At 46.6% G+C, this 17162-nt stretch overlaps 1 protein-coding gene across 3 annotated transcripts in view; it reads right to left on the bottom strand.

Annotated features, from left to right (window-relative positions):
- The window catches only part of PRMT8 (protein arginine methyltransferase 8), a 91382-nt gene that overhangs the window by 31092 nt on the left and 43128 nt on the right, over nt 1-17162 (bottom strand). For all 3 annotated transcript variants that reach the window (XM_070409544.1, XM_070409543.1, XM_070409545.1), the window contains 2 exons: nt 13602-13757; nt 10423-10486 (listed from right to left, as the gene is read on the bottom strand). In XM_070409544.1, coding sequence (XP_070265645.1) covers nt 10423-10486; nt 13602-13757 — 220 coding nt within the window. The remainder of the gene's footprint in view (nt 1-10422; nt 10487-13601; nt 13758-17162) is intronic.

Here is a 17162-nt window from a genome sequence, read left to right as displayed (position 1 = left end):
CACAACCTTATACTGAGTCCTGGAGGCAGACAATTTATGCTCTTGTTCCAGCTGACAACCTTGATTAAAGTTTCTCTTTTGGGGGGGGCCTTGATTTCCTCATTGGGTGCCTAGTGCAAGGTTCCCCAGGACTATTTCATGGACTAGACTCCATGGAATGGAGTTAATGAATGAATGGGGGTGGGGGGGTGGGAAGGAGGAAGGTTGAATCTAAAAATCCCTAAGATATTTTGCAGCTCCAAAATGCTTTGATTTTTCAAATATGTGTGGAGCATATGTAAGGTATTCGGCGAGTTTTAAACTGACATCAATAAAGAACTAGTGGCTGCAATGTCCACTTTGACTTCAATTTGCAACAATTTCAAGCCTGATTTTTTTTTAAAAAAAGAGGCCACATTGTTTCTATGGATCCAAATACAATGGCCCAGCGGTGTCATCAGGGGTAGTCTCACCCAACAGTTACTTAAACTAAGAGATTCAGTTTCCCAATCTGCAAAATGCTGCCCCTTTATGGCAATTAATTAGGAGTTATTGGCCAGTGTATGGTATGGGGTTAACTCAAAGAACTTTACATGTACACACAGCTACAGGTGTCCTGCTCCATGGCAAGCCTTTCAAAGGGGATCTTAGCCGCTGATCTTAGGGTTCTGAGCAGCAATGGGCTGCAGAGCCCCACTCCTAATCTGGATCCCACATCACAAACACTGTGTCAACTCAAGATTGTTTTGAGGTCACTCTCTAGGGCTGTGTCTTTATTCTGTAAGGATGATGAAAAGTTTGTTCTACCAGCCGTGACAGAACCCTGGCTTGTAAAGTTTAGAATGATTAATCATAATTAGATGCACAACAGGAGGCAATACACTCCAAATAGGGAGATTTCCCCCCTGCAACTCTGAGTTTACAAATTAGGCATCCAAATTTTTTTTTTTGGTTGTTTTTAGTGAGATTATTTTTTCCTTTTGTCTTGAGTGGTTATTACATAAATGTAGTCATTCTAATTCATGGTCATTGGTTTAACCGTTTAGGTTTATTTTGTTGTTGTTATTGTTTTGTGATGCTTTTGTTCTTGTTTTATAAGCCAGGCCAGCCTGATCTCATCTGGGCCTCCAGCATGTTCATGAGAGTCAGTGGATCCCCCAAGGTCCATCTGAGTGGTCTCCCCACTGTAGACTCCTTACTGTTTCCCAAAACAGATCTTGTCCCACAGAAGAGTGAGCATGAGGGTCTTGAGCGGGAGGACAGGGAGCACGTGATGAGGCAGTGGAGCCTCCCTAATGCCACTCCCATCTCAGCACAGCCACCTGCTGCCCTCCATGCCCTTGCCATGCTCCTCACACACATATGTTGGCAACAACCATACTGCCTGCCTCGCTCCTTCTGAGGGCCCGACTCACCTTTAGCCTATGGTCTCCTCTTAGTAGTATTTCAGCTTCCTATTTCCAGGATCTAGCAGAGCACTTGGCTCCTCACAAACACTCAAAGATTGTAAGTGAATGAATAAATGAATGAATGAATAAGCAACTTTGGAAAAAAAAAAAGGGTATTAAATTCAGAGACAAAAGATCTTTAAACTAGTCCTAATTATGATAGCAAAAAAATTATCAGTATTTGAATAGAACCTTACACAGTGATTTTACATGCATTGTCTCAATAATCCTCACAGGAACCTGTGAGATTGGTTTCATTGTTCCATTTGTCTAATGAGAACTGGAGTTTATAGAAATCAAAAGGTACAAGTCACCAGCCTCCCTGAGATTCCCTTCCTTCATCTGCAAATGATCAGACTATCCAACTCACCATGGGATTGTTGTGCATGCCACAAGAAATCAGAGAAGGCCAAGGACAACCCATATTTCCCCTAAAGCAGGGGTCCTCAAACTTTTTAAAAAAATATATTTTATTGATTTTTTACAGAGAAGAAGGGAGAGGGACAGAGAGTTAGAAACATCGATGAGAGAGATCCATCAGCTGCCTCCTGTACACCCCCCACTGGGGATGTGCCCGCAACCAAGGTACATGCCCTTGACCGGAATCGAACCCGGGAACCTTGAGTCCGCAGGCCGACGCTCTATCCACTGAGCCAAACCTGTTCAGCATGTCCTCAAACTTTTTAAACAGGGGGTCAGTTCACTGTCCCTCAGACCGTTGGAGGGCCGGACTATAGTTTTAAAAAAAACTATGAACAAATTCCTATGCACACTGCACATATCTTATTTTGAAGTAAAAAAACAAAACAGGAACAAATACAATATTTGTATTTGCATGTGGCCCGCGAGCCATAGTTTGAGGACCCCTGCCCTAAAGGCTGGTGGGGTTGGTTCCTAGGGTGAGGAGAGGGGGAATCATCATAGAGATAGAACCCATCAGCTTGCCTTGGCTTCCTACCCTCACCTTCTCCAGGGTCCAGATACATGGATAAACCCCTTATAAGGTCAAACCCATCCCTATTCGTAAGCCAGAGATGATGGAAGAAATAGAATACCAACATCATTACCTTCAATATCTGATGGTACTTGGGATATATCCTGCAGGAAACAGACCCCATAATGGAATGGCATCAACAAGGCCTAGGTGCTAGCTATACTCAATATATAGTAGTAGAAATTTGAATATGGTTCCCCTCTCTCTTCCCAAGTCCTCTATTCACCCAAGAACATAGGGCTTGAGCTTCTGCCTTGTCGGGTGCATAATCTGTCTGCTTCATGTCCTAGCCTGCTCTGGCTCCCTTGAGGGCTGAGAACCCAGTCGGCTTAGCCGGAGCTCTCAGCTTTGGCCAGAGCCCTTCCCTGGCCAGAGCTCCTGCTTAGCACATCTGCTCCCCTAGGCACTGGCTGTACTAACACTTGGGTAATCAAACCCACGCCAGGACTCATCCCTACCCCAAGTTATCATCGACCACTTAGAACCCCTAGCATGATACAGTGGGGCAGATCCCTAACACACTGGCCACATGCAGATGATTTTGTGGGCTGGGACAACATGGAGGAAATTAAGAAGGGAATGGAACTAGACAGAGTGGTTGAAATCAATGGGAATGTAGAAGGCAGTAAAGCTTCCCCTAGGCTCAGGGATTCAGGAAAGCATGCCAGCTTTCACTCACTAATTATACATGGGATGGGTAGAACGTGTCTCCCGCCCCAGGGAATTTGTACCATCAATCCTTCTGTGTAAATACTCTTCCCTCTACTCTTAGCATGCTGACCTCTCTTAATCTCTTGGGTCTCAGCTTCAATTCCCTACTCAGAAAAAGGTCCTCTTTCCAGTGCTGTGCTTTTCCATGTTTAACAACAGGCTCTGTGAGAGGGGAAAAGCCCTGATTTTTAGTGTTTGCTGATGTCTGTGGTGCAAATACTTCCACCATAGCTGATTTCAGCTCTCACCACAATGTCCCTCGCGGCAGGTTGGGAAGAGAGGCACAGAATCGCTCACAAGGTGGGGTGAGCGGTTCCAGTAAGCCACTGCCACCATCCAATGAAAGTGGATGCCCCATTTTTCTCAACAACTCTAACATGCTTCTTTCTAAGTGCTTTCACCATTTTAATTCTATTGTGATATTGTTTGTTCACTTGCTTTGATGTTTGCCTTCTCTGTGAGACTCTAAGTTTCATGAGGGCAAAGATCTTGTGTGTCCTATTTGTGTTAACCCCTCCTACCCCCACCCCTCGCCTGGCACAGGACCTGGAGAGTTGCACACTAGTGCCTGAAGGGATGGGTGCAGGAAACCCAGTCCTAAGACTGTGAACTGGCCTCTGGAGCAGTTTGGAAAGGAAGTCACAACTGCCAGGAGCACTAGTACAAGTTCATTAAAAACCATCACAGCTGACTCATCTCATCTTCTGTTGACAGGGTTACTGGTCAAGTTAATAAATGAAGTAATAATAACAAAACTTCACATTTATTGGCTGCTTACTGCCCTCCGGATACTGCTGTACTGTACACAGTGGTATGCTCATAGACAATTAACAACGGGCTCTCCAGGAAAGAAGCCCTGATTTTCGCATTTGCTGATTTCTTAGTGTCAATACTCCCACTGTGGCCAACTTCAAAACACCAAAGTGACTTCATCCATCCCACAAATTTAACAACACTGACAATTTAACAGCCAGCCCTTAGGAGCCTGTAGAGCCCACTCCAGTATACCACGGTTTTACATGCAGGAACTTTGTGCCCCTCACAATGACCCTATCAGGTATGTGCCACTATAATTCCCATTTCACAGATGAAGAAACAGAGACACAGAAAGTGAGTTTGACCAGATCTCACCTCCATGCTATCTTTATGGGAAAGGTGACAAATTATTGTGTGCGTTCATCACTGGCTACCTGACTGAATTCCAAGGTTCAGATTAAGAGCTGAGTGAGAACCAGCCTGAAGAAGCATCCACATCACCCCTGGGCACCTATCCAATATACAAGTAACACGAAGCAGGGAACAATGATCTTAGGAGAGTGATGCTCTGTAAGGAAGGACCAGATCTAACAACGTGATGTTTAATAGAAATAAGAGTGGGACTCAGTCTGGATTCAAAACATCCAAGGAGCAGATACAGGTTGGGAGCTACAGCACGCCAGTAGGCAAGTGTAGTTGATTCCGACTCTGTACCAGTGTGACATGGCCGCTCCCGTAACTGCTAATGGAACTGAAGCCACATTGTTCTAAGGGCAGCATCTGGGCCAGGCGCCTGGCTGTGCTTCTTAGCCTGACTGTCCAAGTGTGAGAGCGATACGGAGGCATGGGCAGAAGAAAAGGTGACTCAAACCAGCACAAAGGGTAAAGGAACTGGGGGAGGGGGTTTGCCCAGAGATATGGGAGGAAAGCAACCATGTGAAGGAGCCTCCTCACTCCATCTGGCTCCAAAGGAGCGCCGGGAAGCCCCCAGGGAGCAGAATGTCTCTCAGTGGAAGGCAGTGCTTTCTAACAATCACGGCTCTCAGAAGACGGGGTGAGGACCCCGTCTGAGGAATCATCCCCGACTGGATGACTGCAGAGCACAGAGGCCCGCTGCAGAGCAGAGAATTCAGGCAGCATCTATAAAAGCCGTGGAGCTATGTGGTCACCCAAGACCAAAGTGTAGACCATTAAGCCTGAAAGCACCTATAGTTCATTTTTGTTAGGCACCTACTCCTCATAAAGCCCCATATCTCTAATCCCTCAACACCCCTGCAAGCTGTTCATGGACATATCTCCCCTACGTGGAGCAAGCGGAGAAAGGTGAAGCGATGTGCCAACGCCCCCCTGACATTATGTAGCAGAGGCCTCTCTGTCCGTTGCCATTCTGGTCATGCTACACTCAGGCCCCTTCCATCCATGACAGGTGTGTTTTAGGACGTGCACCAGTAGAGGAAGAGAAAGAAGGGATACGCTTTCTTTCCTTAGTTTTCTGAGAAATAAAAAGGGTCTATTTATTTTGTTTCTAGAACTATAAAAATTGTATCAATCCCTGAGCTCCCAAGTCAACATTCACAAATGATTCTACCTTTTTAAGCATCGCGTTTCCTGGGCAGAGAAAGAGAGGAAATAATATTTGTCAGAGCCCAAGTCAGAGAGGAGGCTGTGGGCTTGTGTGGGGGCCACGCACGTGGAAGCAGCCGTGTGAGGGCTGCACGGCCGCTGCACAGCTTCGTAGAGGTACGTGGCTGCATGCGAAGAATCCATCCTGAGGAGCTGTGCGGAGGTGGAGAGGGAGCGAGATTGATTGATGCTGGGTGGCAGGTATTTTATGTCCTGTGTTGTTATTTATGTCTTTACACCTACACTCCAGAGACACACACAAATGCTGGCTGACACAGCATTTCAAAAGCATTTCCATGGAAGCATTTGTGCAGTTAAGCTGTCCTCTCTCTAGTTCACATGCCACGGCTGGACGAGCTGTGCAGCTGAGAGGACCCTGTGTGTGAGGGGCAGGAACACGGACGGGGCACCGGGCACAGGGCTAGCTATTCACTTGAGGACAATGGTTTGTCCTTCTTAGCCTTTGCCTCAATGACAGAATCAAGTGTGAGCCATCAACATAGGAAGCATGGAACAAGTCCATCCTAAAGCCATCACGTGGGGCTGAGCGAACCAGACCTCTGTGCTGCCCCGGGAGGGGTTGGGTATAGATGCCACAATAGTCCAGCGTGAGGTGTTGAAGCTTGAGCAGAAAGGGCAGCCAGCACAGTACCTCAGAGCCAGAGTGGGGTGAGCAGGGCACTCTGGTGTGGGAGGGGGACTGCAGGGCCCCAACTGGAGCCTGAGCAGGGAAGGGAGGGTGCCCCGTGGGCAGCTGCCTGGCACAGGGTGTTGGAGTCCAGCACTGGGTGACAGAAGCATCTGCAGGGGCAGGAGGTGCTGACAATGGGAGGTTGTTTACACACAAGGGATTGATCCAGGACATAAACACATGCAGAATAACAGGAGCCAGAGTTTTCACCCTCAGAGAAATGAGGCGCAAGCATGGGAACGGGAAGGGCAATACAAGCTGGACACTGTGGTGCTGGATTAGAAGTGGAAGTGATAGATGGACTCATACTTGACAATATGTGCAGATAGATGTAGAAATGCATGTTCGGTAAGTGTGTATGTACACACACACACACACACACACACACACACACACACTAGTTCTTTCTTCTGAGACAGCCTGGGAGCATCCGCACCCTGAAGTCAGGAAGCACACCTCGCCCCAAGTCCTCATTTCTAAATGCCACTGTCCACTAAGTGGAATCAAGGCTTGGAGAGAAGGCTGGTTCTGGAACAGAGGCGTGGAAAGTACGAGGTGAGCCTGAAACATCGGTGCCAGAAAACGAGAACGCTCATAGGAAGTGAAGGAGGCATGTCAAAGGGATTTAGAAACCAGCTTGAAGATGCTCCAGTGACCAAATCAGGGACAATCTGGGAATCAAAGTAAGTACTGACAATAGTAGATACAGCCTATTGAATAAAATGGGAAATGAATGATGAGGAATGAAATATTTACATGGTTTTGAAGTACCCGTCCCAGAAAATCTTACTGACTACAAAGGGGGAAAGAGCAACTTGACCATGAAGAAGCCTGGCAGACATCGCCTGAACCACATGGTCAAAGTCAATGCTGTCAGGAACCAGGAAACCCAAACCCCATGCTCCTGCCAGTGCACAAGGAGAACCAGCATGGGGCTGCTGCTCCCGCAGGTGCGTCGCCAAGGAAGAGCCACACACACAGCCCAACCGAGGGGCATCCACAGAACACAGCCTGTGGTCGAAGGCCACCAGATGGAGGAGAGTCTGTCCCAGCCTGGAGTAAAGAGAGACTCGCTGACAAATGCAGCGCGTGCCCAGAACTGAGTCCTTTTGCTGTGGGTGTGATGGTAACAACCGGCAGGATGTGATGAGGATCTGAGCACTGGATAATGACGAGGTATTCACGTTACCCTCTGACTTCAATGGTTGCCCTGTGTTTATATAAGAAAATGTCCTTGTTTGTAGCCATGTGCATTCATGTGTTCAGGGGTGATGGGGCACCATGTCACAACTTACTCTCAAATGGCTAAAAAACCCACAGTTGTATTTGCACCTCTTTTGTCAATTGGAATGTTTTTCAGGCTACAAGAAAGAAGAGAAAAAGGAAGGGGAGGGGAATTTTAAAAGTTATAGGAGTCTGAGGCAGGGAAGGGAGGTGGGGACCATGAAGTGTGAATCAGAAGGGGTGGTTAGGGGATGAGCAGTTCTCTTCTTGGCAAGTTTCAGAGCCAGACCGCTCTCCTCCCAAAGTTGAGGGGTCTTTCCGCTTCTGCTAGTCCCTCCCACCCCACACTCTGCTACCAACAGTGCAGGGAAGTGGCCCTCTGCCAGCCAGTGCAAGGAGGTGAGCCCAGAGGCTGCAGTTCCAGACTCCAAGAGGTGGTGGCAATAGAGACAGGTGAAGAGTAAGAGGCTGGGCAGATCCTCAAAGGGCAGGAATCCCTGTGCAAGTGAAACCTGGGCAGAGTAGGGGAATTGTTCAATGTCCTTTGAGGGTCCCTCAGAGCCCAGGGCTGAGACTCAATAACGCTGACAGGAAATCCACCTCTACATCTATTTTCATTTTCATTTTCAGAATTGGCAGGCACTCACCGAGCTTCCACATCAACTTTAGGAAAGAGTACAAGAATGAGAGCTGAAACCAAAGGCTCTGCCCCACGTCTCCAGTCCTCAGTCTCCACATCTGTCAAATGGGAAACCACCTGTCCTACTTCACAGAGCTGGGGAGAGGGAGGTCAGGTGAAAACACGCGGATGCCAGGTTGCGTCACCTTTGCAGAGAAAATTCACCATTTCCTTTTGCCATGTTTAGTAGGCCAGTAGGGTCACCTCTGTCCCTGCTACCCAGCTCAAGTACTTCCCTGAGGCGTGTACAGAAGAGATCTGGCCCCTAACTGAACCAAGACAGGTTGAATGACCAGCCCTAGGTCGGGGGTATTGAATGGCAAGCCCTAGGTCAGTTTATCTGAGCAATACTTCCTCTACTCAGGCTGGAAAGAGGCCTCTGGATGTTGGCTCTGCTCATGGCCCCATAAGTGTTGCTCACACACCACCCCTAGCCTTTTCACTAGCAGTCACCCACCTGTACCCCATTCACTTTCTCACCTCCTTGTTCACCCAGCGCAGATTTCTAGGCTCATTATTGTTGTAACTCTGGCTCCTCCCTCCCTCTGTTGTGTCCTCCCAGCAGGGCCCCCACTCAAGCAGCTGTCCCCTCCACTGCACCCAGGCTGCTGAGCACAGCAGGAACACTGAGCTCACTGCATAGCTACGTCCACACACCTCTAACAAGGCTGCCGGCCCCCAGCCATCCCCACTACCCATGGTGTTTGCTCTTCCCTCCCTCCCTCTAAAAGACCATTCTATTCCTTCTCATCTCCCAAAACACTTACACCTCCCCGCTTCTGGTCTTTTCCACCAATGACTGTCTCATTCTGCATTGAGAAAATAGAAGCAACAAAGCAAAGGTTTCCTACCATCGGCCCACTTCCAGTTGGACCCACACTCCCCCCTTTCCCTCTGTTACTGTGGTACTGTCTCTACTCCAAGAGAAAGGTCAACCCTCCATCTGTGCTTTGCATCCCAGGCCCTCTTACCTTCTCAAGGACCTTGCTCCTGAATTTACTCTTTCCTGTGTCTGCAATTTTGTTCTCCCTTTCTACTGGACCTTTGAATCATACACATGTTTTCATATATCTTGTCCTTAAAAAAACAACTCACTTCCTTGATCCCACATTTCCTTGTAGCTCCTGTTCCATTTGTCTGTTCCCCATTACAGCAAGAAGACTTATTTGTAGTCCTCACATCACAGTCTCTCCCTAACCTACTCTGAGTGGACTTCGGTCCTTATCCCTACACTTAGTCTGCTCTTGCAAGAGCACCAGTAACCTCCATGTAGCCTAATTCAGTGGCCACTTCTCTGTTCTTATCTTACTGGATCTCTTAGCATCCCCTAAGAGACAGTTGACCACTTCCTCTTTCCCTTGGTTTCATGGTACTCCTCTCTCCTGAATGTCCACCAACCTCACCTAATGTATCTTCTCTGCCTCTCTGCTGGCCCCTTCTTCTCTGCTTGATCTCCAAACGTTGAAATGCCCAAGAGAGCCTTATCTTTGGCCCATTCCTTTCCTCCTCCATCCCTAAGTGACCTCATTGTGTAGCTTTAAATAAAATCTGTTTGCTGAGGACTCCCAATCCATTCTCTATAGAGAATGCTTTTCCTTTGTTTAAAATTCTCAAAAGGCCTCATCATCCTTAGAAACTTGTTTTCCTAGTTTGTAAACCCTACATGATCTGCCCAGCTCAACATGGGGCCTGGCAACTAGATCTCCTTCTGCTGACAGATAACTGATAAAAGATACAGGACACCTTCTAATCAGGGGCATTTGGGGGCATGAGTGTGTAGAAGATGTGCTCCAGAGGGAAGGGACTGGAGAATGCTGTGATGCATGGGAAAGGAGTAGGGAAAGGAAGGAAAGGAATACACTTCTATAATCAGACTCCAGCTTGGAGAAGGTCCTGCTTCCATGGACAACCAATTGCTAAGGCAGCCCCATCAGCAGCAGGGTCTGTGGTAGTAGAAGACCACATCCACTCCACTGGATGGGTGATGGAGAGAGATGGGGGCTGGGTGTTGTAGAGAGAGAAGAGGAGAAGGAGGAATAGCTGCTATTTTTCAAAATTCAATAGACTGCCTATAGCTGGGGGCAAGCAGAGGGCATGGCAACCAAGAATTTAGCCACAGCCTGGGCTCATAAGAAGTTGAGCTGGGACAAATGTGCCTTGGCTGACATGGCAGAGATTGGGAACCTCAGAACCTCATGACCACAGCTGGGCTCCTTCTCCCCAAAGCCAAGTGCTCTGTACTCTTCTCTTATGCCACCCAAGTGAGGAAATAAAAGCCCCTGCTATCCATGGGAAAACACATGGAGGTATATCTTACTGTTGTCCAAGTGGTTGGCCTTAATGATCTTCTCTGAGTAGTCAGAAATACTGGAGCATTCAATCTAGAAAGACACAGAACAAAGGAGCAACGCATCAAAAATACAACCAGCACCAAGTTAAGGAACAGAGAAGCTGAGACCTACAGGGGTGCAGTAACGTGCCCACAGCTGTCACTGCTAATCTGTGGCAGATTAAAAACTACAATGCAGCCCTCCCAACTTGCAGGGCGCCTTCACAATGGAGGCCCGTGTCTAAGTTGGGAGATTCGGGAGGCGCTGGCAGACCTCACTCTCCTGACCAGGGAAGCATTGGATGAGGTGGCACAGCCACTGTCCTCCCGGGAGAGCATGTAGGACCGACCAGAGGTGCTGTGAGCCTCCCTCGATGTTATCTTCCCGCCACCCCCAACCCCCAGCCCTCACTGGTTAAACTTGGAACATTCCAGGATAGGGAATATCTGGAAAATGCCAAGTCAGGGCCTTGGGGCCAGTCTTAAGATCCCCCCATCTCTTTCTACCCCCCCTCCCCCCACACACACACAAGTTAACTCTCACCTCTTCTGATTCTTTTTAATCTAAAAGTCTTTCCATACTCCCAAAATCTGAGCAGAGGGCCAAGGTATTTGAGGGAATAGTTGGTAGTTGACCATCAGCTGAGAGAAGGCCATTGTGGGAATGCAGGAGATCAAACCCCAGCCTGGGGGATAGAGGCCCTGGGCATGCCAGGGAGGGTCCGGAGGTGCTGGAAACAGAGGGGCGGCTGCCAAGAGCTGTTCTCACCTCTTTAGCCGCCCCTCACAGAGACCAGACTGCTGAGTTCTGGGTCACCTCACCTTCACACGCAGGCCCCACCTCAGACTGCCCCAGGGCCTTGGGCATTTGCATAGGGCCACTGAGGGGTTGCTGACAGCCTCCTCAAAGCCTGAGGTAAGGTGAGGGCACCTCCAGGGTCAAAAGAGGGAAACTCTGGTAGAGGAGGCAGACCCTAGCCAAGCTCAGACCCCAGAGGACCGGCCTTTCCTGAGCTACCAGGCTCCGTGGCCACAGTCCTGTTGCCTACAGGACTGCTTCTCTCCTCCTTTCCCTCACCTCGCCACATTTTCATCCCGCCTGCAAGAGGGTACTGAGCTTAGCCTTGGAGAACATGGGACCTGGAACCAGACAGCCTGGATTTATATGTGGCCTCTGCCGATCTCTAGCTGTATCTTGGTTTCCTCACTAAGTCACAGGTCCTGCTCACATGGTCAAAGGGAGGATGAAACACACATGGGACGCAGGAGGCTGCACTCATATTCTTTCCACTTTTTCTTCTTCTTACCTCTACCTTTACTTTTCCCCCCTCTCTTTTCTTTAGTCTCTCTTCATTTCCCCCATTTTCATTTGTTTTCTAGTTTCTTTTCTTTCTCCTTTTTGTTAGTCCCTCTCCCAGTCCTGTAGCTTTTCTGTGAGTCTTTCCATCCTTCTCTCTCTCTCTCCATTTCTCTCACATCTGTCTCCCAGTTTCACTGTCTCCATCTGCTGTCTCTGTCAATTTCCTCTCTCCCTCCTTATTTCTCTCCCTCCCTCCCTTCCCTCTTTCCTGCCATCCCAGCTTTCCTACTGGAGAAGAGCTGTGGGTGGAAGGGGGCGCCTGGCACAGGAGAAACTGAACTGTGAAATGAGCCAGCCTGAAAGAAGCCCGGCTAACTGTGGCGGAGCTGTTTATAAAAGAGCTGTTATAACAGAAGAGCGGGAGGCAGCCAGGTTGGGACCAGTCACCACAGCTGGAGGGCGCCTGGTGGGACCTTCCTGACAGCTCCTTGGCCGGAACCCCTGCCGACTTGGAAGCCCCAGCCGACTTGGAAGGCGGTGACAGGTGGCCCTGCCTCTCCCTGTGCAGCCCTCCGCTCCCCCGTGTCTAGCAGAGACTGGGGCTGAATCGGGGCTTAACTGTCAGCACTTCAAGGAAGGCGCTCCGGGGTCAGCATGCAGTCTCACCGCTCTGCGGCGGTGTGAGCTCCTTGGCAGTGGAGTCTGCCATGGACAGGAGGCCTCCACCCTGGTGAGCGGGGCCTTGCCAAGGGAAGCCGAAAGGTGGGGAGGGCAGTACCTGTGATGACAGGACTTGACCTTGGGCATCAGATTGGCCCCATACCCTAACCACATGCCTCAGCTGAATGTATTATAGCTTTTCTGGTCCAGGTTTCCAGAAGACCCTCTACAGCTAAGGACCAAGTGCTTTCCGGGCCAGGCGTGAAGGAGGAATTCTGTTCCTGCTGAAGGGGGTTGGCCAAGGGGATTTGGAGGGTCCTACTCAACCCAGGAGCCTGGGGTTCTCCAGACAGGCTCTCATGACCCAGTGAAATGCACAGAGAATCAGGCCCCACTGAAACCTGCCCAGCTGCCCGGGAGCCTCTGCAAAGGGGCCGCCTGTGCATAGGCTGTGAGTTTTTTATTATAACTTGAATTTTGATTGAGATTAATTCCAATTTTCCACTTCTCGACCCACTGCATTTTTTCAATGTCAGCCAGCAGCATGGATCCCTCTTTTTCACAGAGGAATGCCAGGAGGTTCCCGGAGGGTCAGCCTCCACCTCTAGCCAGAGAGGCTGCAGCAGCCAGAGCAGCAGAATTTAGATCTACCAAGTTGCCCTTTAAAGGACAAAGCAGGGGGTTTTCTTGTTGTTATCTCCTAGGGCCCTATCCCGGCTATCCTAATAAACACTGAGCGTCTGTCCTATGCCGGTTCTGTTCTAAGCTCCTTACATATGTATTAAACTTTTCACGCCTCACAATGACCCCATGGGCAAGACACTATTTCCATGTCCATTTTATACATTGGGGAAACTGAGGTACAGAGAAATGAATTGCCCACGGTCACACATCTCATGAGTAGAAGAGCAGAGGTTCAGGCCAGAGCTCACACGTGTAATCATGCTGCACTGCCTCTCAAGCATTGTGAGGCGCTGATGACACTGAAATGGTTTCTGAAAAGTCAAAAACCCTCTGCAAATGTCAGCAGTAGCCAAGGCAAGGAGCGATGCCCGGGTGACGGGGAGCCATGGAGACTGTCCTGCCTCCTGAGGGGCACACTTGATTTTTCCCTTGAGTGTGTGACCTCAGCAGAGAGGTGGAGTAGGGTTTGTATTACTGGGAAGGGCCGAGGCCACCGAGAGGGGGGTGGGGGTGGCATGCTCACCCCAAACACCTTCTTGGCCCCTGCTTTGGCAGCAAACATGGAAAGGATCCCGGTACCGCTCCCGACGTCCAGCACCACTTTGTCCTTGAACACGTGCTTGTTGTGGTACATGGAGTTCCGGTAAGTGAGCGTCCGCACCTCATCCTTGAGCATTTCCTATATGGAAGGAAAGGAAAGTCAGTGTCAATGTACTCAAGGTACTTGGGAGTACGCCAGGGTCACGGGCCCCCGGACTGTCCCGCCAAATTCTTCAAGGATCTTCACTAGGCAAGCCACAGAAGAGTACTGTGGCACAGCTAGACCAATGTCTACCTGCATCATTACCAACAACTCCAGCCCTAAAACTCTGCTCAAGATAGCTTTGTACTATCAAAGAAGAAACTCATGTCCAGAAAACTCCAATTTACCAAGAAACAAAAGAAAGTACTAGTGGGATGCAGCATGAGAGACTCAAGTTACACCTGAAGCAGAACTTCCTGCCATGGTGAGAATGTCATTGAACAAGTTGTTAAAGGAGGCTTTTTGTGTGTATATTATTTTTGTTTGCTTTTAGGAAAAGAAAACATATTCATTTTTCTACCATTATTTAAGTGCTTTGTGGTAAGAAAGAAACTAGATTACCCATTACAGCTGCCTCCAGCCCAAGGAGAACATGGTTAATTTGTGTATGGTGATGAGGCAGGGGTCTTCATATATTCAAGGTACCAGCAAACACTCTAAGTCATCACCAATAGCACTGGAATTTTTTGGTATAATTTTAGTATAGTTTTTAGTATAACCTGCATACAATAAAAAGCACAGAATTCAAAAGTATAACTAAGTGTAAGAGTTTTTACAAATGAACACCATAATTAAGGTACAGAACTTTTCCATCACCCCAGAAAGTCTTTCGCGCCCGTTTGCAATTAATCCACACTCCCACTCCAGACAACCAATTATCTAATTTCCATCACCAAAGCTTCCTTCTGCCAGATTTAGAACTTCATATAAATTGAATCATACAATATGTACATTTTTGTATCTGTTTCTTTTGCTTAAAGATTTTGAGATTCATTCATTTTCTTGCGTGTATCCAAGGTTTGTTCCTTTTTTCTTGTTGCTACGGTTGTCATTCTTATTCTTGTTCTTGTTATTGACTAGTATTCCATTGTATGACCATATCCATTCACTTGTTGATGGGTATTTGGATTGTTATGAATAAAGGTGTTATATTTTCACATAAGCATTTTTGAGGATGTATGTTTCTATTTCCTTTGAGTAAATACCTAGAAGTGGGGTTTTGGGTCCTACGGTAGGTGTTTAATTATACTTAAAATTGCCTAACAGTTTTTCAAAATAGTGGTGCCATTTCATGATCCCACCAGCAATACATGAGAACTCAAGTTTCTTTACATGCTGACCAATTAGACTTATCAGTCTTTTTAATGTTAGTTATTATAGTGCAGTGATTTTCAACCTTTTTCACCTCATGGTGCACATAGAGTAATTACTAAAATTCCATGGAACACCCAAAAACATATTTTTTGTGGATCTTACAAAAAATAGGTAATTTTGATTCATTCACACTGGACAGCTATTGTTGTGTTGGCTCTTGTCACTTTTTTATTTGACAATCTAAGGGAACAGAGGTCAGATACTGCATGTTTAAAAATTCTTGTGGCAGCACACCAGTTGAAAATTGCTGTTATAGTGGATATAAACTAGTATCTCATTGTAGTTTTAATTGCATTTCCATGATGGCTATTGATGCAGATAATTTTTTTCATGTGTTTATTGATTCTTCATATATACCTTCTTTTGTGAAGTGTCTTCATTTTTTCTTGAGCTATTTGCTTTTCCTTATTGAATTATAGGAGTTTATATATTCTGGAAATGAATCCTTTATCAGATGTACATATTGTGAATGTCTTCTCCAAATCTGTGATTTGCCTTCTCATTTTCTTAATGTTGTCATTTGAAAAGCAGTTTTTAATTTTGATAAAGACCAATTTTTTTTAGTTTTTTCTTTTTTTAAATTTTGTTTTATTGCTTAAAGTATTACAAAGAGTATTACATATGTCTCCTCCCCCCCCCCCACCCCTTGACCTTTCCCTGGCCCCCTCTACCCCCCAGTGTCTTGTGTCCATTGCTTATGCTTACATGCATGCATACAAGTCCTTCGGTTGATCCCTTACCCCCCCTCCCCCAACACTCCCCGGCCTTCCCGCTGTAGTTTGGCAGTCTGTTCCATGCTGCTCTGCCTCTGTATCTATTTTTGTTCATCAGTTTATAATGGTCTTTATTATCCATAAATGAGTGAGATCATGTGGTATTTTTCTTCAGCATGTATGGAACTGGAGAGCATTCGTTTTTTCTTTTATGATTAGAATTTTCTGTGCCCTGCCTATTCTTTGTCTACCCCAAGGTCACAAAGATATTCTCTTATGCTTTCTTCCAGAAGTTTCATAGTTATGGCTTTTACTTTTAGGCTACAATTCATGTCAAACTAATTTTTATACATAGTGTAAGTTAGGGATGTGAGTTCATTTGCTTCATACAAATAGATGGCTTGAGCACCAGGCTTCATTTTCCCCACTGAATTACATGGGGGAGATCCTTTGGAACAATCCTTTCTTTGTTTCAATTATGTTGCCACCTTTGTAAAAGTCAATTGACTATATATGTGTGTCTTCTCTGATTTGTTCCATTAATATACCAGTTCAACACTCACTTGATCACCATAGGTTTATATTAACTTTGAAATAAAGTAATGTCAGTTCTCCAACTTAGGTATTGTTTGACATGATTATTTTGTTTTTTCTAGAACTTCAGCATTTTCATATACATTTCAGAAGCAGTTTGTTAATTCATACAGAATAGCTTGCTGGAGTTGGTTGGGACTGCACTGACTCCTATAGAGCAATTTGGGGAGAATTGATATCTTAGGAATATTGAGTCTTACAATCCAAGAACACAAATACAGCTCTCCATTTATTTAGGTCTTGTTTAATTTCTCTTGGCAATATTTTATAGATTTCAGTATAAAGGTCTTGTATTTTTAAACTACTAATAAATTTATTCTTAACAATTTTATGGCACTGTATACAACATATTTTAATTTTTACTTTCCAATTGTTAGTTTATATATTGGCCTTGTATTTTGCAGCTTTGCTCCTTTACATATTAATTGCAATGGGATATTTTGGTAGATTCATTAGTTTTTTTTACGTAAAAAAAAATCTTGTCACTTGTGAACAAAGACAATTTCACTTCTTTTATCCTATCAGTATGCCTTTTATTTCTTCCTTCTTTTTTTTTATCAAAATCTGTCTTTATTAAAGTGAACAAATCATCAGAGTCCTACCCAAATTCAGTGAGCGATTATGAATCTGCTCCCCTTGCCCGCCTTCAACCAGGCCAACACCAGCTCCCAGCTGGCCCAGCAGTCCACAGTAGGAAGAGTGGCTCTGCACTGTCACACAGCACAGATGTTGCACATTTCAGTGCTTTTAGTGGATTGGTGTCTTCAGTAAACATTTTCTGAGCAGCAAAGACAAGAATTGTTTTCAGAAACCTTAGAAT

Source organism: Myotis yumanensis, unplaced genomic scaffold (assembly GCF_028538775.1).
Source record: "Myotis yumanensis isolate MYYU_CA2020_CCGP unplaced genomic scaffold, mMyoYum1.0.hap1 SCAF_3, whole genome shotgun sequence".
Taxonomy (NCBI): domain Eukaryota; kingdom Metazoa; phylum Chordata; class Mammalia; order Chiroptera; family Vespertilionidae; genus Myotis; species Myotis yumanensis.
The sequence above is the reverse complement of the archived record's forward strand: the minus strand, read 5'-3'. Positions and strand labels throughout refer to the sequence as shown.